The sequence below is a fragment of the Quercus suber genome, unplaced genomic scaffold (assembly GCF_002906115.3).
Source record: "Quercus suber isolate HL8 unplaced genomic scaffold, Cork oak 2.0 scaffold_345, whole genome shotgun sequence".
In the NCBI taxonomy this organism is placed as follows: Eukaryota; Viridiplantae; Streptophyta; class Magnoliopsida; order Fagales; family Fagaceae; genus Quercus; species Quercus suber.
In genome coordinates, this window is record NW_027069797.1 from 321,638 (window position 1) to 345,353 (window position 23,716).

Sequence of the window (23,716 nt, forward strand, 5' to 3'; positions counted from 1 at the left end):
AACTTTCTACGGAACCCAATCATGACCATTACTCAATAATTTGACATGATCAAAAACACTAGCATCTATGTTTTTGACCTTCGTCCCTCCCTTCCATCCCCTTTCTTCGAGCTCACCTCCTTCAAAACAATTTATTACAAAATAAATTCACTACAATTATATAAAAATCTATATTGCCTCTTATGGTCCAAGTCCCACGATGCCCTTTATGGCTTTATCCCTTCTCCAAAATATTAATCATAACCCAAATTATAAAAAAAATCTTAATAGATGAAAGGAAAAAAAAAATCATGATTATTTATAAAAATATGATATAACACATATTAATAAGCAATTTTAATATCAACAAGAGTATACAAAATTAGTTAAATTAAAAGTTTTTTTTTAAAATTATTTATTTATTTGTGGGACTGGGTAATATCTGTTTACACTTAGTTATAAAGCATGCTCTAAGAAACCTATGTTAAAGTATGAACTCATTTCTTAATTCTTACTCTTTCTTGATCCTACCTTAAGAAAAAACTAAAAAGTATTTTAAGTTTTTGAGTCCAAAGTAATATTAGCTAGATTGGCCTTGTTATGTTTTGGAGAATATTGGCATTGGGCATGAATTTTATGCCGATGGGTATAGGATTTTTGTAAAATGGTGTGGAATATTAGGGCCGTGAAGTGAATATTAGGATTTTTTATTATTATTTATTTTTATGGAAGGTAGTTTGTTACTTTTTTTTTTTTTTTTTTTTTAATGTAGTTTGTTACTTATCAATGTACTTTTCATTATTTTGATGCAACAACTTTATTTAATATTGATATTTACATTTTAAAAATAAGTTATAAAAATTGAGTTAGTATGAAAACATATTGAAAGCGAACCAATATTTTAGAACATTGTCTTCTCAAAAAATAATATTTTAAAACATTGTAATTTTTTTTTACTGAAATTTATACTTGAACTAGTATTTTGAAGAGACAATTTGGATTATTCAAATGGACTGCAAGTAGTTCCAAATAGGATTTAAATAGAATTTGGGCTAAAAGTAATTTTAAATGAACTTAAAATAGCTATAAATGAACTAGAAGTATTTAAAAAAAAAAAAATTGTCACAAGTGGGGAAAGAGGGGAATTCAAACTCTAATTCTACTCATAAGGGAGATTGGGCAGTTGCATTAAGTTACAAGACTTTTGGCAAATGACTTAGAAGTATTAATTACACATTCAAGTATAACATATAAGTAGAATAAGTTATGATTGAGTATTTTTTTTTAAGTTTATATTCATGAATTTATTAGGCCGGTAGGATTAATATGAAAATAGAATAAAAAATGAATAGTCAAAATAAAAAATTGATACAATAAAGGCCAATTAAAAAAAAAAATTCAAACTTAAAAGGACCAAAAATATACTTCATTCATTCATTATAATCATGCAAGTATTATTTCAAATTGATGGTTGTTAGTAAGTGAAAATTCTTGAGTGGACCCTCAAAGTGCACGTCTAGCCTTAATGGTTAAAGGCATTGGAGTGAATAGTGAGTTTTACTACCCTTTTTGAACCAGGGTCGGTAAGAAAGGCCCGTTTGTTCAAATCGACACGACAAACATCAAAGGGCTTACGCTGAAATCTGAATAAGCACTGACCCTGCCACTTTCCAATTATTTAGTAAGTAGAGTATAAATTTTAATGTTATATTATATCATTCAATTATTAGATGAAATAATTCAAGTTCGACTATCAAATTCAACTGACATCAAGAAGAAAAGAAAAAAAAAAAAAAAAAAAAATCAACCAGTGAACGAGGATATCCATCAATTTAAATCTATAATATTCCAAATTGCCTAAACGAATTTGGATTTCAATATACATAAAAGCAAAACTATTTGTTAATATTAGTCCATTATATATAATATTATCAATCCAGATTAATTTATCGTTAAAGTTTTCCATCAATTTAAACTATAATATTCCAAACTGCTCCAACGAATTTGGATATTTATATATATAAAAGCACAACTATTTGTTAATATTAGTCCATTATTTATAATATATTCAATCCAGATTAATTTATCATTAAGTTTTTTTTTTTAATGAGGAAATTTATCACTAAGGTTTTCCACCAATTTAAACAATAATATTCCAAACTGCTCCAACGAATTTGGATTTCTAGATATATAAAAGCATAACTATTTGTTAATATTTGTCCATCATATAATATTATCAATCCAGATTAATTTATAATTAGTTGGGTAACATTTATTATCTGATCCATTAATAATTTAATATTCATATTCTTTTATTATTTTATTATATAAAACCTAAAATGGAACATTTTGTTGATGAAATAATTATTACCTCTTATTATTTTAATGGATCATTCTAAGGTAACACTTCTTTTCCCTATGTACAGTACCTATTTAATTAATTTTAAGCATTCATCTATTATATAAAATATATATTAAATAAAACAATATTCTATATTAACAATTAGATTAGGTGAACATATGGTACATGCTAAAAAATCTAACACATTATAGATTTGTCAAAAGAATCATCCAGGTATCAAGTGACATAACATCATAAAGAATTACTCAATGTATAACTCACATCCAGCTTCATTTTTTAATTAGGACAATAATATTATAGTGAAGTTGAGAACATTGAAAATTTATTATAAATTTGTCAAAATACTCATCAAAGCATCAAGTGACATAACATCATAAAGAATTAAACAAAATATGACTTACACCCACCCACATTTGTTAATTAGGACAATAATATTAGAGTGAAGTTGAGAACACTACAAATTTATTATAGATTTGTCAAAATATTTATCCAAGCATTAAGTGACATAACATCGTAAAGAATTAAACAAAATATAACTCACACCCAAACACATTTGTTCATTAGGGCAATAATATAAAAGTGAAGTTAAGAGTACGACAAATTTATTATAGATTTGTCAAAATATGTATCCAAGTATCAAGTGACCTAACATTGTAAAGAATTAAAAATAAATAAATAACTCACACCCAAACACATTTGTTAATTAGGACGACAATATTAAAGTGAATTGAGAATACGACAAATTTATTATAGATTCAAAATATTTATCCAAGTATCAAGTGACATAACATCATAATAAAGAATTAAACAAAATATAACTCATACCCAACCACATTTGTTAATTAGGACAATAATATTAAAGTGAAGTTGAGAACACTACAAATTTATTATAGATTTGTCAAAATATTTCTTCAAGCATCAATTGACATAACATCGTAATGAATTAAACAAAATATAACTCACACCCAGCCACATTTGTTAATTAGGACAATAATATTAGAGTGAAGTTGAGAACACTATCCATATTTAAGATAGTAATTAATATTTAGATTGTGGATTGTGGAGTGATTTACCCTTTTTTTTTACAGTACTTTAATTTAAAAGAATCAAGAATTAGATAATTATTTTTTTTCTTTTGTAAATTTTATATTATTAACTGGATTATAAATATTTAAGATAGTAATTAGTATTTAGAGTGTGAAATGTGAAGTGATTTATTTTTATCTTTTTTCTTTTTCTTTTCGTATAGTATTTTACTTTCAAAAAATCAAGTACTTGGCAATTTTATTTTTCACTTTATTTTTCAAATTTTAAATTATTATGTGGATTATAAATATTTGAGATAGTAATTAGTATTTAGAGTGTGAACTGCGTAGTGATTTATTTTTATCTTCTTCTTTTTTCCTTTCATTTTTTGTTTGTATAATACTTTACTTTCAAGAAATTAAGTACTAGGTATTTTTTTTTCTTTTGTAAATTTTATATTATTAAGTAGATTATAAATATTTAAAATAGTAATTAGTATTTAGAGCGTGGACTACGGAGTGATTTATTTTTTCTTTTTATTTTTCTTTTTGTACGGTGCTTTACTTTCAAGAACTTAAGTATTGGGTAATTTTTTTTAGTTCTTTTTTATTTTGTAAATTTTATATTATTAGGTGGATTATAAATATTTAATATAGTAATTTGTATTTAGATTATGAACTGTGGAGTGATTTATCTTTTTTTTTTTTTTTTTTTGTATAGGACTTTACTTTCAAGAAATCAAATACTGGGTAAAAAAAAAAAAAAAAACTTTTCTTTTTCTTTTGTAAATTTTACATTATTAAGTGGATTATAAATATTTAAAATAGTAATTAGTATTTAGATTGTGAACTGTGTGTTGTGGAGTGATTTATCTTTATCTTTTTATTTTTTTTAGATGGTACTTTACTTTTAAGAAATCAAATACTAGGTAAATTTATATATTTTATTTTTTCACTTTTTTACTTTTGTAAATTTTATAGNAAGAAATCAAGTATTGAATTTTTTAATTTCTTTTTGTAAATTTTATATTGTTAAGTAGATTATAAATATTTGAAATATTAATTAGTATTTAGGGTGTGGAATGTGGAGTAATTTATGTTTATCCTTTTCTTTTTCTTTTTGTATAGTACTTTACTTTAAACAAATCAAGTACAGTGCAATTTTTTTTCAACTTTTTTTTTCTTTTGTAAATTTTATATTATTATGTTGATTATAAATATATGAGATAGTAATTAGTATTTAGAGTGTGGATTGTGTAGTGATTTATCTTTCTTTTTTTTTCTTTTTTTTTTCTCCTGTTTGTATGGTATTTTACTTTCAAGAAATCAAGTATTGGGTAAATTTTTTTTTTTCATTTTTTTTTAATAAATTTTATGTTATTAAATGGATCATAAATATTTAAAAATAGTAATTAGTATTTAGAGCATGTACTGCGGAGTAATTTATTTTATTTTTGTAAATTTTATATTATTAAGTGGATTATAAATATTTAAGATAGTAATTAATATTTAAAGTGTGGACTGTATAGTGATTTATCTTTTTTTTTTTTTTAAATCTTTTTTTGTATGGTATTTACTTTTAAGAAATCAAATACTAGGTAAATTATTTTTTTTTCATTTGTAAATTTTATATTATTAAGTGAATTATAAATATTTAAGATAATAATTAGTATTTAGAATGTGGAATGTGGAGTGATTTATATTTATCATTTTTTTTTTGTATGGTACTTTATTTTCAAGAAATAAAGTATTGGGTAAATTTTTTTCCCTTTTTCTTTTGTAAATTTATATTATTAAGTGGATTATAAATATGTAAGATAGTAATTAGTATTTAGAGTGTGGACATTGGAGTGATTTATCTTATTCTTTTTTGTATTGTACTTTACTTTTAAGAAATTAAGTTCTGGGTAAATTATTTTTTTCATTTTTTTATTTGTAAATTTTATATTATTAAATTTATTATAAATATTTAAGATAGTAGTTAGTATTTAGAATGTGGATTGTGGAATGAATTATCGTTATCTTTTTTTTCCCTGTTTCCTTTTCTATGGTACTTTAGTTTCAAGAAATCAAGTACTAGGTAATTTTTTTTTTTTTTTTTTTTTGTACTTTTGTAAATTTTATATTATTAAATGGATTATAAATATTTAAGTAATTTTTTAGGTCCTAAGGGTATTACAGTCACTTTTTAGGTTACAAGGTCATTTTAGTTATTATTATTTTTTTTTGTTTTCAAGGTCATTTCGGTCAATTTCTAAGTTTCAAGGTCATGTGGTCATTTTTCTTTGTCCTTGGGCTATTTTGGTCATTTTTTAGGTTTTATGGTAATTTGGGTTTTTTTTTTTTTTAAAGTTTCAGAGTCATTTGGTCAATTTTTGTTTTGTTGTAAGGGTATTTCGGTCATTTTTTTAGTTTCATGGTTATTTCGGTCATTTTTCGGGTTTTATAGTAATTTTGGTAATTTTTTTTGGAGTTTTAGAGTGATTTGTCATTTTTTAGGTTCTAAGAGTATTTTGGTTATTTTTTAGGTTTTAGGGGTATTATGTTAATCGGTGAAAAAAAAGGAATCATTGAATGTGACAAAAGTACCACTGAGTGTGAGAAATGTACGATTTAATGTGATGTTGGTATTGTCTAATGTGACAATGGAACCATCAAATATGATAAAGAAATAACGGGAGCACCAAATATGACAAAAATATAGTTACATGTGATGTTAGTACTGCACAATATGAGGACAACATCGTCAAATGTGAGAAAACAAATTAAAGTACAACCAAATGTGAAAAAAGTACGGTCATATGTGATGTTGGCAGCAGAACCATCATTTGCGAGAAAAAAAAATTGAACCTCTAAACGTGACAAAAGTACAGTCACATGTGATTTTGACATTGGATAATTTGAAGATAATACCATCAAATGTTAGAAAAAAAATATGAGTACAACCGAATGTGGCAAAAGTATTGTCATATGTGACGTTAGTACCGCTTAATGTAATAATAGAACCATCAAATATGAGGAAAAAAAAGTGAACTATTGAATGTGATAAAAATACAATTACATGTAATGGTTGTACTACCCAAATCCCAATATGATGAAGGAAATGTCAAATGTGATTAAAAATTAAAGCACCATCGAATGTGAGAAAAGTACGATAAAATATGATGTTAGTACTGCCCAATGTGACATTTGAACCATTAAATGTAAGAAGAAAAAAAAAAAAGGGAACTACCAAATGTGACAAAACTACAGTCACATGTAATATTGGTATTACATAATTTGAGGATGGTATTATCAAATGTGAGACAAAAAATACGAGGACAACCGAATGTGGCAAAAGTGCAGTAAAATGTGATGTTATTACCGTTCAATGTTACAATGGAACCATCAAATGTGAGAAAAAAAAATAAGGAATCCGTCAAATGTGACAAAAGTATAGTCACATGTGATGTTGGTATTACCCAATGTGATAATAGAACTATCAAATGTGAGAAAAAAATTAAAGTATCACCGAATGTAAGAAAAGTATGATAAAATGTGATGTTAGTACTGCCTAATGTGACAATGGAACCATCAAATGTGAGAAAAAAAATAAGGGAACTACCAATGTGACAAAAATACAGTTACATGTGATGTTGGTACTGTACAAGGAACCACAGAATGTGACAAAAGTATAGTCACATATGATACTAATACTGCACAATATGAGGATGATATCATCAAATATGAGAAAAAAAATGAAGGAACTGCCGAATGTGACAAAAGTACAGTCACATATGATGTTAGTATTACACAATGTGAGGAGGGTACTATCAAATGTGATGTTTTAGTAACCTAGTATAGTAGGTTGCCTACTAGTGGATACTGTACCCAAAAAAAGAAAAGAAAAAGGGAACGGTAGAATTACCCTAAATAAAATAATATTTTATGTTAACAATTAGATAAGGTGAATATGGTACATACTTAAAATATGTAGTTCATTATAGATTTGTCAAAATACTCATCCAGGTATCAAGTGACATACTTCCTAAAAAAAAAAAAGTATGAAATGACATATCATAAAGAATTAATTACACAATGTATAATTCACACCTAACTACGTTTGTTAATTATGGCAAAATTAATATTAGAGTGAAGTTGAGAATGCTACAAATTTATTATAGATTTGTCAAAATATTCATCCAAGTATCAAGTGACATAACATCTTAAAGAATTAAACAAAATATAACTCACACTCAACCATGTCTGTTAATAAGGACAATAATATTAGAGTGAAGTTGAGAACACTACAAATTTATTATAGATATGTCAAAATATTAATCCAAATATCAAGGGACATAATATCATAAAGAATTAAATAAAATATAACTCACACCCAACTACATTTGTTAATTAGGACAATAATATTAGAGTGAAGTCAAGTATACTACAGATTTATTATAGATTTGTTAAAATATTCATCCAAGTATCAAGTGACATAACATCGTAAAGAATTAAACAAAATATAACTCACAACCACATTTGTTAATTAGGACAATAATATTAGAGTGAAGTTGAGAATATTACAAAATCAACTACTTAAAACTTAGAAATTGATGTGTCACGGATAACAAAAAGTAATTCACTTATTTATTCACTATTTTATTAAAGTAGTGACGATCACATTCATTCCATATCGATTTATAGTTTTTTTTTTAATTTAATTTTTTATTTATAAAAATGCTATGTCCACAATACTTTCACAAAAAATCTTAGGTGGCAAATTGTTATGGGCTATTACTTGTGGACTAAAAAGAAATTTCAGTGGTTAATTCAAATTATAGTTGTTAGGTGCCTATCTTTATAGTTGGTTTCTTAATTTTTGCTTGCCTCAAACTTTAGATCTTTTTCCTTTTCACATGTATGACGTAAATGATATGCAGTACTAAGCATTAGTATTGGTGGTGCTAAAAAAACCATATTGCTCTTTTTAGCACAATCAATACTAAAAAGCATATTGCAATGCTTTTTAGTATTGTGTTGTTGATGGTGGTGGTAGTTGTTGTTTATTGTAGTAAATATATTATTTTATTGTATTGTTTATATTATTTTATATTATGTTAAATGCTAAAATAAAACCACTGATGTTAGGTGTTTTGTAAAGTGAGGTAGTAAAATAGATAAAGTAGTTTTTTGTAGTGTCAAATTTCTAAATTTTTGGCACCACCAATACTAATGCTCAGATAAGTTAGCAAAATTAGCTAAATTTTCCTCTACTACTCAAATATGGTTAGAAGACATCCATAGTGATGCTACTCATCTTCTAAGGCTTGACAGAAGTTTCTATTGATTCAATAAAAGAATTATATGGTTCTCCAAAAAAAAAAAAAAAAAAATCATAACAGTCTATCACCTAATTTATTGTAATTTTATTGTAAAAATATTATAAACGTAACATTTTTTTTTTTAACAATAAAATTTATAATAACATTAACATTTTATAAATATAGCATTGCTTCAAGGTATATTTCATACAGCAGCCTAAAATAATAAAATAAAAAAAGAAAAAGAAAAGAAAAGAAAAGAGAGGCCTCAGCCCAATGAAATCTGTAATTTTGGTAAGGTGTAAGGGACCCATCATGCTCACCATTATTGGCTCTCATCGTCCTCCTTCCACACCTCAACCCAATTCTTTTGAGCTTGTTCGAACCCAAGAATCGATCCTTTCTTCTCTGGATCCCAACTTGAAGACAGTGACCCATATGCAATTCCCATAGTTGAAGCCCCGAAAGTTATCAATGTTGTCATGAAAGGTACCCATCGTGGCACATCCCACAAATTTTGCTCCTTCATCGACCCAAAAACTTTCAACAATGCCAAACCCAAGGCCATTGGCAACCCCACAAAGGCCAAAATTCTCCCTATAATTCTGTAAACCACGACTTCTGGAAGTTCTTCTTCATCATTATTGTTATTGTTTTTTTTGGACTCTTTAATAGCCTCTTTTGTGGTGACCGGTGCATTACCAGTAAAGCCTTTGGCATGTGGTCGAGTTGTGATTGTGGAATGGTTTAGTTTTTGCAAGGTTGTGGGGTTGAGGGTTGTTGGGCTTTTGGGCTTCCATGGAGGAGGATTTGAAAGGTAGAGTGGAGTTTGGGATGAAAAGATGAGGGTTTTCATGGCTTCTTTATGCTATGAATATTTTCCATTACACAATATGTTTGTATCTACTTATTATTGCTGGATATCTTATCCAAAAATAAGTGAATGGTGTTGGCTTGGCTGTGTGTGTTGAGATATTTTGTTCCTTTCTTGGAAGATTTTTCAAGTAGTCCTATTTCTATTTTCTATGTATCTCTAGCAGATAGATAAATTTGTCCCCTTGGGAAGCATAATTTGTTGGCAAAGTTTTTGATATGAAGTTGTAGAAATTGAATTTTGACAGTTCATGAGATGAGAGGCTTTACCACCACAACAATTGACTAACAATGCTTCCAAAAAATTATAATAATAATAATAATAATAATAATAATAATCTCCTTCCAAACTCAGTGAAGCAACAAATTGTGATTAATGTAACGTCACTTTTATAAGAGTTTTCTATTAAAATTGTCTGTACTGTTAACACCAATCATAGCATACTAATTGAATAGTTGTGTATCATTAGACTTATTTGTACTTGGACAGTTTTGGTAATCTATAACTTAAAAATTATGTTGATAGACATTTTCAGTTAACAGGACAGGGCGTGCTTGCTGAAAGAACCAGTGCTTGTAAGCTTGAGGAAATTGAAAACGAAGCAAGTGTAGTTCCAGACATAAAGAAGGCACAAGTGAAGATTAAATAGAACGGTGCCGTTTAGCCTTTAGTGTTGATGTATTGAGTTTGGCACGTATGCACGTGTGAGAGGCAGTTAAACTTAAGTCAATCTGTAACTAACTTTCCCTCCACTATACTGTGTATATATAATGTAAACGTCCCTGTATTTGTGAGTTGTTAAATTCATATCAATACAACTGTTTTTCATAATACAGAAATTCATTCTCTTTTCTCTCTCTGGTCTTTACTCTTCTCTTCATTATTCTCTGTAATCTTTCATGGTATCAGAGCTTCGATCTCTATCCATGGCTTCCACATCTTCAACCTCTGATTCAACCCCTGCTGTGACTAATACAGCTTTACCTGTCAATACTTCGTTGCTTCTACTATCAAACATGTCTTCGATGATGACTGTCAAGCTCGATTATAACAATTACACTGTTTGGAAGCATCAAATCGAGGTAATTCTTGAAACTTACTCTATGATTGATATTCTTGATGACTCAATCACTGTTCCAGAACGTTTTCTGAAGGATTCTTCTGGCAATCTCACTACTGAGATTAGCCCTAATTTCATTTCTTGGAAGAATCGTGAACAAGCAATGTTCACTTTTATTAATTCTACTCTATCACCTGCAATTCTTGCTCTCACTGTTGGGCAAAGATCTGCCAAGGGAGTATGGAAGGTGTTAGAAAAACGATTTGCATCTGTGTCAATATCTCATGTTATGAGTCTTCGTAATGAACTGAATGCAATCAAGAAAGGAAATGATTCAATTGATGGATATTTCCAAAGGATCAAACAGATTCGTGACAGGTTGACTGCTGTTTCTGTGATCTTGGATGATGAAGAGCTTCTTCACATAGCTCTTGATGGTTTATCTTCAGAGTATGATTCTTTCAGTTCTGCAATAAGAACTCGAAGTGATGTATTGTCTGTTGAAGAGTTAAATACTTTACTCAATGCTGAGGAGAGAGTAATTAAGAAGAGATCAAATGGTCTAGTTCCTCCTTCAATGGCTATGAATGCCAACTTTCAGTCTCAACATCAAGGTTTTTCTAATCAGAGAGGCAGAGGGGGTAGATATTCAAATCAGAGAGGAAGAGGTGGCAGAGGTAATCACAATGGTTTTAACAACAATTATGGAGGTTTTGGGAGTTTTGGTCATCACAGTGGATTCAACAACAATAACAATGGAGGCTTTGGTAATCCTAATTATCATCCTACCTCATGGCAACAATCTAAATCACAAAATACCTCTGGTCAACCTCAGTCAAATAGACCATTTTGCCAAATCTGTGGAAAGGGTGGTCACACAGCCCTTGATTGTTACCACAGAATGGACTTTGCATATCAAGGTAAGCATGCTCCAGCTAAGTTACCTTCAATGGTGGCTAACTCATCTCAAGTCCAGAACTGCAGTGGCTGGCTTACTGATATAGGCTGCTCAGATCATGTCACTCCTGATCTGTCACAGCTGAGTCTTCATCAATAACCTGTTGCAGGAACTGAAACAGTTACAGTAGGCAATGGTCAGGAGCTTCCAGTCACTCATGTTGGTCATGGTGAGCTTAAAACCTCTTTTCACAACTTTAGGCTTAATAATATACTTAGAGTTCCTGCCCTTGCTTCTAATCTTTTATCTGTCCATAAGCTGTGTCTCCAAAATAATGCATGTTGTTATTTTGATGCTCACAAGTTCTTAATTCAGGATTTACCTTCGGGGAAGATCCTCTACAAAGGGTTGAGTAAAGATGGAGTGTATCCTATTCCATCTCCTTCCACACTATCATCTTATTCAGCCTTTAGTTCCAAATCCATCAAGCCCTCCAATTCCATCAAATCTGATGTCATTCTACTGTGGCATTCCAGACTTGGACATCCTAGTTCTAGGTTGCTGTATTCTGCTTTAAAGAATTTCTGTCATTCAATCACTTTATCTCAGGTTGTAAACATTTGCTCTTCCTGTGAATATTGTATAAGTGCCAAGATGCACAAATATCCTTCAACTAAGTCTCCCATTGTATCAAAATCTGTCCTTGACATTGTTCATAGTGATGTTTGGGGTCCAGCTCCTTTATCTTCTATTCTTGGCTTTTCATATTATGTGATATTTGTGGATGACTATACTAGATTTACTTGGTTATTCTTGCTTAAACATAAGAGTGAAGTGTTGGCTGTGTTTAAACATTTCAAGACTCTTGTTGAAAATCAATTCTCTACTTCCATTAAGGTGCTTAGATCAGACAATGGTACTGAATATACCAATTCTGCCTTTCAAACATTTTGCTCTTTAAATGGTATTTTGCATCAAACCTCTTGTCCTCATTCTCCTCATCAAAATGGAGTTTCTGAGAGAAAGCACAGGCACATTGTTGAAACTGGTCTCTCTTTGATGTATAGATCCCATCTTCCTTACAATTACTGGTCATGTGCTTTCTCTACTGCTGTCTTTCTTATTAACAGATTACCCTCATCTGTTTTATGCTTCAAATCTCCTTGGGAAGTTCTATATTCTACACCACCTCCCCTTCAAGCTCTCAAGGCCTTTGGCTGTGCTTGTTACCCTTATCTTAGGCCATATACTAAACACAAACTTCAGCCAAGGTCCCAAGAGTGCATCTTTCTTGGTTATCCTCCACTGTCAAAGGGCTACATTTGCCTTGATCCTAAAACCAATAAGATTTACATTGCTTGTTTTGCCCTTTTCAATGAGTCTTTGTTTCCTTTTGCTCAGCCTTCATTCTCTACTGATCCAACCACTCCTTTCTCCATTACTTTCTCTCATTGGTTTCCTCATTCTTCTTCTACTCCTTCTGGTACTATAATTCCTATTTCTTCTACTTCTCCTTCCAACTCTGACTGTATTCCTTCATTTACCTCTTTAGACATCACTTCTTCTTTACTTCCTTCTTTAGTACATCCCACCATTCCCATTCCTATAGTTCCCCCTCCTGCTAATCCACCATCTTCCCTTACTGAATCTATTGACCATTCTACTGCTCTTCCTTTTTCTCATTCTGTGGATCCAAATCCTTCTTCATCTATCCCTGCTTCTCATAACTCTCATCCTATGGTTACTAGGTCCAAACATGGTATATATAAGCCTAAAGTTTTACATGTTAAGCTTGACTACTCTGTGACTGAACCTCCTTCCTATGTTGTTGCTGCTAAACACCCTCAATGGGTGGCTGCCATGGACTCAGAATTTCAATCCCTTCAAAAGCAGCACACTTGGTCCTTGGTTCCTTTACCTTCTGACAAGAATATAGTAACTTGTAAGTGAGTGTATAGGTTGAAGAAGCATGCTGATGGATCCATAACTCGATATAAGGCTAGACTAGTGGCAAGGGGCTATCTGCAGCAACATGGGCTTGACTATGATGAAACCTTCAGCCCTGTGGTTAAACCTACTACAGTGAGGCTTCTTCTGGCCTTAGCTGTGCATAATGGTTGGGAATTAAGGCAACTGGATGTGAGTAATGCCTTTCTTCATGGCATCTTGAAGGAGGAAGTGTACATGAGGCAGCCTCAAGGTTATGTTAATTCTCAGTTCCCATCTCATGTTTGTCTTCTTCATAAGGCCTTATATGGCCTCAAACAGGCTCCTAGGGCCTGGTTTGAGAGATTCACTACTCATCTCTTTCATATTGGCTTCTTGGCTTCTGGGGCTGATGGTAATCTGTTCACACATAGACATGGAAGTCATCTGGTGTTCCTTTTGTTGTATGTAGATGATATTATTTTAACTGGGAATGACAAGGCCTTCACTGCCTCCATTATCAAGCTTTTAAGTTCTGCATTTGATCTTAAGGATCTTGGGCTGCTTCATTATTTTCTTGGATTGCAGATTGAATACACTACTTCAGGTTTATTTGTACATCAGACAAAATATGCTACTGATTTGTTGACCAAGTTTGCCATGACAGATTGCAAGCCTTGCAAGACTCCTTGTTCTCCCAATCAACACTTGCTTCCCAATGATAGTTCTCTCTTGTCTGACCCCTTTTCTTATAGAAGTCTTGTTGGTGCCCTTCAATATTTAACATTTACTAGACCTGACTTGTCATTTGCTGTCCAACAAGCCTGCCAATACATGTGCTCTCCCACTCAGAATCACTTACAAGCTGCTAAACGTATTCTGAGATACATTAGAGGCACTCTTCATTTTGGCATTGCCTTTACCCCTGGTTTTCCTTCCTTGTCTGCCTACTGTGATGCAGACTGGGCTGGAGATCCAGTAGATCGCAAGTCTATCTCTGGCATAGTTGTGTTCTTTGGCAATTGCCCCATTACATGGTCTGCTAAGAAGCAGTCCACAGTCTCAAGATCATCCACTGAAGCTGAGTATAGAGCATTGGCCTCTACTGCAGCTGAATTATATTGGATACGTATGATTCTTAAAGACTTGGGCATATTTCTTTCTACTCCTCCTCTAATGCGGTGTGATAATGTTAGTGCCTTGGCAATTGCTTCTAACCCAGTATTCCATGCTAGAACAAAGCACATTGAGGTAGACTACCATTTTGTGCGTGAGAAAGTTCTCAGGAAAGATCTCTTGATCAAATTTATTTCTTCCACTGATCAGCTTGCTGACATTTTTACCAAAGGGTTGCCTTCTTCCCGTTTTCATTGGTTGACTTCCAAACTCATGTGGAAATTCCCATTTCGTTTGAGGGGGGATGAAAGAACTAGTGCTTGTAAGTTTGAGGAAATTGAAAACGAAGCAAGTGTAGTTCCAGACATAAAGAAGGCACAAGTGAAGATTAAATAGAACGGTGCCGTTTAGCCTTTAGTGTTGATGTATTGAGTCTGGCACGTATGCACGTGTGAGAGGCAGTTAAACTTAAGTCAATCTGTAACTAACTTTCCCTCCACTATACTGTGTATATATAATGTAAACGTCCCTGTATTTGTGAGTTGTTAAATTCATATTAATACAACTGTTTTTCATAATACAGAAATTCATTCTCTTTTCTCTCTCTGGTCTTTACTCTTCTCTTCATTATTCTCTGTAATCTTTCACTTGCCCTCTACATATTTGGGCACAAATATTCTCTCTCTCTCTCTCTCTCTCTCCTCTCCTCTCTCTCTCTCTCTCTCTCTCTCTCTCTCTCTCTCTCTCTCTCTCTCTCTCTCTCGATAACACAAATATTGCCTTACTTTGGACTAAGAAAGTCTTCTTTGAAGGTGATAAATGTTTCCCGTGTACAAGTTTGGCATATTATCTTTTATTAAACACCAAACACATTGAAACTTTTGGAACTCTATGGACCATCAGGCTGCCTCAGCTTCTCATATAATTTCCTTGAAACCTGTCCAAAGGTTAAATTAGTATTCACTGTATAGAAACTAGCAAAATATTTCTTTGAAAAGTAAAAAAAATGCTTCAATTTTCATTTTTCAGATGAAGCGACAGGTACCACGAGTCCACGACTCTGTTAGCAGCTTCACGTAATTAGTATGTTCAAGTAGTTCATAAATTTATAAACAAAGCAAGCATAACTAGATGAAATATGTCTAGCCATGATCACTAACAATTTGTGTACTATTTTCTATATTTACAAGAAAATGATAACAGTGTCGCAAAAGATAAGAAGCATATATTTATATTGAAATGCTTGGATGTACCTTATGCAAGGATGGTGAGTAGCGAGCACCGCCTGCATATATTGGTGAATAATTTGGCATGACCTTTTCAGGGGAAGCAGATAGAGTTGGTCTTATAGATGGAGAAAATTGAAGATATGGGGAAATTGGTGAATTCAGTATAGGACTATGGTTATTTGAAGATAGAGGAGTATGATAATACGAATGAAATGGGGACGCCACGGGAGTCTGCCATTGAAAATGAGAAGCCGATGCTGCTGCTGCAGGAGATCTTAATGGTGATATTCTTGAAGGTAGCATGTTGATGTTAATTCTGTTGCTGAGATAGACAGCGCGAAAACATGTTAATGAAGATCATCAGATTAATGATAGTTAGGAAAATGCTATCAATTCTACAATAAACATTAACATACTAATGTGATAATTTGTGTCTTTAGAACATCTGTTAACTTATCCCTTAATAAATTTCATAATGCTCTTTTGTTACGTGTCTTAAAAGTTGACACATCTATTTATAAAGTATATGTGATAAATTTATAGTAAGTGTATTCATGATAGCTATGCTAATAGAGTAAATGAAAGTAATCATTACTTCTTGTGATCATCCACATATTCATCTGTCTCATCTAGAATTTCCTCCTACAGAAACAAAAACTAAATATTAGCGATCAGACAGACAGTATATATAAACACATGAACATAAGTGAGAGAAAGAGTGGCTAAATTTAACTCTATTTTTTTTTTTTGGGTAAGAAAAAAAAAGGCAGCATCAGTGATGCTTAATTTAAAACCAGTAAAGGCTTCCCATTTAGGATTTTATGTGAAATTGTTATGAATATATAGTCATGTATGTATACGTATAACAGTATGAAAAGTGTTGACCGAATGGACCACAACATCAAATTGATTCTTTAATTAACACTACTAAGTTGGACTGAAGGGGTAAATTGTGTCCAATTTTAATTAACCAGTAGGAACAATTTTTCAGGAGGAGGTAGATGCATGTAATGGAAAAAAGGAAAAGAAAATTTACCATCCTGAAACTGTTAGAAAATTTTCGATCAGTACTCATAATTAGAGAGAACATGGCCTATGTACTTGCTTTTGGTTATATATATATAGTACTAATTTCCTCAACTGAAAACATTTTTAAGATTTTTATTCTACAATATTTCTAGATAGCTGATAGCTCAACTTAATAGCAGCAGTGTTTTACTTCTTGTCAGACTATATAAAAGATGAACCTGTAGCAGCTCCTCCATAACATCCTCCAATGTAATGATACCAATGGCCTCTTCATCTAAATTTGGTAGAGATCCCGAATCTTCATTTAAAAATTTTCCATCTCCTCGCTTCCATTTATTTGAATGTGGGCTTAAACTATTGCTGAGCTTCATGACATTATCTAATGTTGGCATTTGAATTTCAGGGTCACTATGCTGATCGATTCCTGAAAATAAGTAATGATAGAACTTCCATTATTTTCTTATAAAGTTCCCATTACATAAATTCCACATAAATGATATTCATAGTTAATAAATACATACACAAAAAGTTTCAATTTGATCTTACCTTTTATAACTAAATGTCTTTGACTTGAATTTAAATTCATGTTTAACTTGATCATGCTAGGATTGGCTTCCTTTTCTGGGTTCTCCATAACTTCCTTCTTACTCTTTATAACAACAGCTATGTGACTGTGACCCTTTTGGAATTCATTCAATAATTCATATAGAGGTAAACAATCATATATCCTGTCACAAATTTTAAATTATGTTAAGCAATCTGTCAGTTTGAATTATGCCATTTTTTTTATGTCATGATGGCATCAACAATCATAATTCACTACTAGATTTTAAAAATAATTATGTTACATTTAGTGTATCATGTATATTACATTTAGCACAAGTAATTCTCCTTACTTCCATTCTCTCATTCTCTCTAGATTTAGCATATTGTGATATCATTTGTTGAATTTTTAATTCACATAAGATTAATGTAGAGGGTTTCTTAAAAAAAAAAAAAAAGATTAAATGCAGAGAGAGGTTACGTTTAAGTTACGTGTTAATATTAACTTTAGTTAATTTTATATCACTAAATAATTTTTCATTTGATTTTTTTTTTTTTTTTGATATGGAATTTTTCATTAGTTGAGTTTGACAAATCTACTGTAACACTACGTTGTCTTTTCGTGCTATCTTTACATAATATCAAAATTATAAAAACATAGTAAATAATTCTCTCATTTATAAAACATTTAATTTTAGATTTTTTTTTTAGATTTTAAAATTATATATATATATATATATATAAATATAAGTTTATGGATTAGATGGCAAATGAGATTCAATAGATAAAAAATTTGATATATATTTTTAAGTATATGGAAAACGTACGGTAAATTTTTTAATATAAAACTCAATTAATATTTATAACATATATATAATGATTTGAAGCCCATTTTTTATATAAAAAAAATATACATACATACATATATATATATATATATATAATTATATACTCTATATCTAATAAATATTACAAAACTATAAGCTTCAAAGAAAAGTTTATATCTTTTTAACTTTTACTCAACAAAAAAGTTATATTATCTATAAACATGTTCATGCTTATACAGACATGAATATAAACATAGGAGCCCAAATGGTATTTTCTTAAAGCTATTTATAAATATAATTATATCACTATGGACAATTAAAAAATTTTCAGAATAATTTGGGGACTTCTACATGTGGTCCGGCCATTGCTAACTGGGAATTTTCCTGATAACAAGATCTTTAACGGGAGTTTCATCTTCTTGGAGGAGTTTGAAGCCCAAAATTTTTTGAAACAAAATTCAAATATAAAAGTTACTAACCTAGGAATTCTCCTGATAATAAGATCTTTAATGGGGGTTTCATCTTCTGAGCGGAACTTGATCAAATTTTTTACCTATAACAAAAAAGTAAGTCATTAATTGCAAATGAACTCAAATTAAGTAGAAGGTGTTATATATACAGTACTAATGATCAAAATTTAAATTCTAAATTTACACGAGTATAGAAATTAAAGTTGGTGCTCACCAAAATAAATCCAATGATATTTGTGGGGATTTTAGAGTAGATGGGGACACGACTATGTCCTTCGCTTAATATTAGTCCCATTGTTTGCCTAGGTATATAATAAAATTGAAATGAGATTTAATTTGATATAATCATCAAACGGAGAAGAGTGAGAGGAGCATTGCATACTCATCAAGTTTCGAATTTATGTCAAGCGAAAATATTTCAGATATGGGTGTCATAGCATCTTTGGCAGTTTTCTGTGTCATATCCAAAGCTCCAGTAATTATGGCAGTTTCATCATCCGTTAATTCTCCACCTTTCCCTGCCTAAAAATAAATTAAGTAACAATCAAATTTTAAATTTCCATGCTCTTAAAGATGCAATAAATTTATTTATTTTTAATTCAATAGTTAGAGGATGAAGGATTTAATCTTAAATGTCTCTATTGAAAACACTAAAAAATGTAGATTAGTTAAGCTACAAGCTCTTAGCCAATTTAGCTTAGTTGGGAATGTGAACAACTTCATGTTAAAAATCTGTTTTGTAGATTGTATTAGGGAAAAAAAAGGAAGTGGGTTTGTGTTTTGATGTTGAGAAATTTGTCCCATGTTGAAAATTTATAAAGCTTTTTGTAAGTATATAAAGTAATGCAAATGCTAACAAATAGTAAAATATTTGGGAGAACATATTTACACGTGGCTCTAGAGCAGGTGTGTGTATGATGTGTGACGCACTTTGCATATACAAATGTGATCAAGATCGTAAAGATGCACTAAATCATAAACCTTTTCTTTTGAATTATTTTGAAAATTAATAATATTCAAAAAGTGTTATGAATTATTATGTTAAAAAAATCCTGGTTAGAGACACGATTTCATTAAAAAATTATCTTAAAAAGATGTTTCTGAAACAGAAAGAGAAAGAAAAAAAAAGAAAAGAAGATATTTCTAAAAGGTAATACATTATTATGTATAAGGTGCTAATTAATTAAGATTAAATTAAGGGCCGGATGAATCATAGTCAAATATACAATTTTTAAAAAAACACATATACACATATACACACTTAGATTAAGTTAAAGTAGAAATTTTATATTGTAAAAAAAGAAAAAAAAAAAGAAAAAAAAGAAAAAAGAAAAACCCTTTAAAAAAAACTGCAGAATTGCCTTATACAATTGGTGACTTTTTTTTTTATCTCAAAGGTAAATTGATCTTAATTCAAAAACTCATTCGAATAGAGTAATTATCATCTTAAAGAAAGTGTTTTCAAGACATCTCGAAGTCATGTTATTTTCTGATCATTATCAATTTCCTTAACACTTCATGAATTGCACATAATCTGCGATTGATACAAGCTGAATGAATATCAGACACACTAACCTTATATCCATGCATATCTACCAATGTTTTAAGCTCAGCCCGTCCAAGAAGTGCGGAATGCCCTTCACCAAGAAGCCAATCCAACAGCTGCTACATGAAGAAGCCTCGAGTTATATTGTTAACAAACAATGCCCTTTTACCTTTAAAAGACATTATTTTTCTTATATTACTTAGATGAAGCATATGATCTTTGTCAATTTTCACTGAAGGAGACAATAAGAATCTTTCTCTTGGTATATATGTATATATAGAGATGAAAATTACCTTACTAATGGGATAAGATATAGGAAGGAGGACTAAGACAAGCAACCGAACTAGGAATGAGAGTTTTGCACCAACACTTAGCCCATACCTTGAACACAAAGCTTGAGGAATAATCTGCAAAGTAGCAGGTATTTGATCTAATTTAGCAATCAACAACCAATCCACTTTCCAAAATAGATAGCCTGTCTAAGAAATTACCTCGCCGAAAGCTAGTACAAGGGTGACTGATACCAAAATAGCACCCCAAGCCGGAAGAAGTCCATCGACGAAAATGGGCAGGGCCTTGTTTTACATGCATTTCAAATTAATAGGTATAAAGATGAAGAAATAGTGAATTATATCACAAGTATATAGCTACCTCCATTGCCAATGAATTGCTTATGAGTAGGGTACATAGGAGCAAGTGATGGTTCTTAACGATTGGTAAAATTTTCTCTGCAACCAAGTATAGGAGAAATGATATTAGCAGTATTAAAATTGAGTTTAATTGCTTTAGAAAAAGAATCAATTAAGGGAAATTTGCGAGGACCAATGGAGTTGTGAAAAATGTTTGACCTGCATTCTTCCTATCTTGGGGCTGACCAGCCTTGGCAAGGACCTCAAGATCAACAAGGCTAATAGACAGGAGTCCCAAGGTAAGGCCTGACATGAGTCCAGCAAAACACACGAGAACCACACATATGACTAGATACACCCAGAACATTGGCTCACAACATTGAACATCATTTGCAGCCATTTAGTTTTAGCAAGGTGTACTATGATAGGAATCGTTTAGATACAACTTTAACAAGGAAAGTTTTAGTGAAGCATATAAATAGAATATAGTTGGGTTTGGATGAAGAGTAGGAGCTCTATCTTTGGATATAAATATAATGAAAGAGTGATGATAGTTATACACTGTGTGACACACAGTAAAATTATATTTTCAAAACATGATTTCATAATTATAACATAAATCATGTTTATTTTTGCTGAAGTGTGTATAGCAGTATATAACACAGCATATGTAACAAGAATTAGTGATAATTAAATAGGGGTGTTTATAGGGACGGAGCTAGAACTTTGAGTTGAAGGGGGCGGCTTTACTGTTGACTGTGTGCAGCGGTTTCAACATTTGACTTTACTACTATTTAGCTACTGATTTTTTTTTTTTTGGGTGATGGTAAGAACAAAATTATTTTTGTTTAGAATTTTTTAAAGGGCAAGGTTGTTTATTTTAAATAAAATTGGTTAATTGAGCTTTTTTTTTTTAGTTTTACTATAGGTAATTTTTATTGTTGAGCTATTATTTTTGGGCTTGTATATTTTGTTTTAGATTTATAAATTTTTTTTATAGTCACTAAAATGAGGAAAATACTAGCACTACAAACTTTTTTTTATAAATTATTAATGTAATAAGTGATTACTAGTAAGTAAAAAAATGATGTGAGTGGTAGACTAATGTGCGAACTAATAAGAATTTGTTACCAAAATAATTTGTAAAAATGTTGTAAAAAAGTTTGTAAGTATATATAGCATTACTCTTAAAAGAATTAAAGATATTTTTTAAGGGAAAAAAAGTAATTTTATAGGACAAAATTGTTAAAATTAGTACATAATAATAATAATAATAATAATAATAATAATAATAATAATATTTTTTATAAAAAATTTGGGGCCAAAGGTAGCAGCGTCCCTGGGTGTTTAGAAATTTGACAAACAAAAGCGTCACCAGGCACACCAGACCAAATAACTAAGATCCAACTGCCACGCGTATTATGTCTCTAGCAAAAAGTACTGCTAGCTGACTGCATGCTGATTAATTGAATATTTCTTTTGGCAACTGGTGAACTTAATTTTCATTTACAAATGACTACATTTATAAAATAAGAAATCTCATCAAAGTGGCAAACAATTGAATAGTATTAGCTAGGTATTTGACTTCCTTTCTTGTTTTTCTTAGTAAATTAGTAGAATATTTCAAGAAACTGTAAATCATTACATCTGTATAAAAACACGAAAAAAAAAAAAAAATGGAGGTGCGTCATCATCCCATACATCATGGATCACAAGCATGAAGGTGAAGCATCACACTTGGCTTATGTTAAAAGCCTTAGCTTTATAAACAAATCCCACCGCTGCCGACTTTCAACTTAGACATTTCTTGTTGATATAACTAATAATAAACCTCTTTTATATGTTAAAATTGAGGCTTTAAAAAAACTCTACATTAAATAGAGATAAAAAAAAAAAAAAGGAATATTAAGTTAAAATAAATATAACTATAGAATAGCTTTACCAAAATAACAATTAATTATAAAAGTTGTACTTTATATATATCTATCTAACAAATAGAAATTTACATAAGTTACACCTTTTTTCCACCTTCAATTACATAATACAAATTTAAATAGTTCTACTTGATATTTTTCTAAGAGCATTACCATCAGCTCTTCTATAAAAAATGCAATTTTGATACACCAAAAACTTACTTTATTATTTTACCACATCATTTAACAATATCTCATTCATCACATGTTTTATTCTTCAATTCTATACATTAAAATAATATTTACAACACATTCATATAATATATTAACTCCTCCCCCTTCATCATCATCATCAACAACGGCATAACCACCACTGCCGCAATAACGGCCACCAACAACCACTGCCGCAACAACATTGACAGCCACCACTGACACAAACCCACATCCACCAACGCCACCTTAAAAAAAAAAAAAAAAAATCCACAACAACCCACCACATTCACAAACCTCAAAAAAAAATTGAATTATTCAAAAAAAAAAAAAAAAAGAAGGATATTCTGCAACGTACGTTTATGCTTGCTTTCTCAAAATCACCAAGTTTTTATGTTGTGTTTGGCCTCCTATCAGCATTGCATTTCAATTTGGTGAGGTATGAATTTGTACCTGGATTTGGCTTACATCCAATACTTTTTTTAAAATGAATCTCCTTTTGTTTTAATAAGAGACTATCACATCGTCCACTAACTAAATAAAAAGTGAAAATTAAAAAACTTCTTCTTAGAAATTTGAACCCCGGCCCTTACCTCCTATACCCTACAAGCACTTATACTTGTTAAGTGACCATCACACTAAAAATGCGCGGTGATGCATGCTGTAAATTTAAATAGTGATATAAGGCGACATAAGGTGACATACTGTTGTTTTCTATATATTATAAGTGCATTAATTTCATTACTTTTATGTAGTATATATTAAAATGGAAAATGG

The 23,716-nt window shown here is 30.6% G+C and overlaps 2 protein-coding genes across 2 annotated transcripts; both read right to left on the reverse strand.

Moving 5' to 3' along the window:
- Window positions 1–8,823: 8,823 nt before the first annotated feature.
- Window positions 8,824–9,766, reverse strand: LOC112032869 (uncharacterized protein PAM68-like). The gene has a single exon (XM_024065636.2). The coding sequence runs from the start codon at window positions 9,523–9,525 to the stop codon at window positions 8,995–8,997; it is 531 nt and encodes a 176-aa protein (XP_023921404.1). The 5' UTR covers window positions 9,526–9,766; the 3' UTR covers window positions 8,824–8,994.
- Window positions 9,767–15,148: 5,382 nt separating this feature from the next.
- LOC112032868 (DUF21 domain-containing protein At5g52790) lies at window positions 15,149–21,247 on the reverse strand. Its single transcript, XM_065759899.1, has 13 exons — window positions 21,036–21,247; window positions 20,839–20,915; window positions 20,679–20,762; window positions 20,481–20,594; window positions 20,217–20,303; window positions 19,024–19,163; window positions 18,856–18,943; window positions 18,651–18,724; window positions 17,348–17,529; window positions 17,020–17,225; window positions 16,368–16,414; window positions 15,797–16,088; window positions 15,149–15,480 (listed from the first exon to the last, which is right to left on the reverse strand). The coding sequence occupies exons 1-13, from the start codon at window positions 21,214–21,216 to the stop codon at window positions 15,433–15,435; spliced, it is 1,620 nt and encodes a 539-aa protein (XP_065615971.1). The 5' UTR covers window positions 21,217–21,247; the 3' UTR covers window positions 15,149–15,432.
- Between the last annotated feature and the right edge of the window lie 2,469 nt (window positions 21,248–23,716).

Bases quoted from the DNA above. Each gene is read 5' to 3' on its own strand.
- LOC112032869 (XM_024065636.2), bottom strand. From the start codon at position 9,525: ATGAAAACCCTCATCTTTTCATCCCAAACTCCACTCTACCTTTCAAAT.
- LOC112032868 (XM_065759899.1), bottom strand. From the start codon at position 21,216: ATGGCTGCAAATGATGTTCAATGTTGTGAGCCAATGTTCTGGGTGTAT. The intron at 16,089-16,367 runs GTAATGATTACT...TCTCAGCAACAG, and splicing joins TATGTGGATGATCACAAGAA to AATTAACATCAACATGCTAC. The intron at 15,481-15,796 runs GTACATCCAAGC...ACCTTTGGACAG, and splicing joins ACTCACCATCCTTGCATAAG to GTTTCAAGGAAATTATATGA.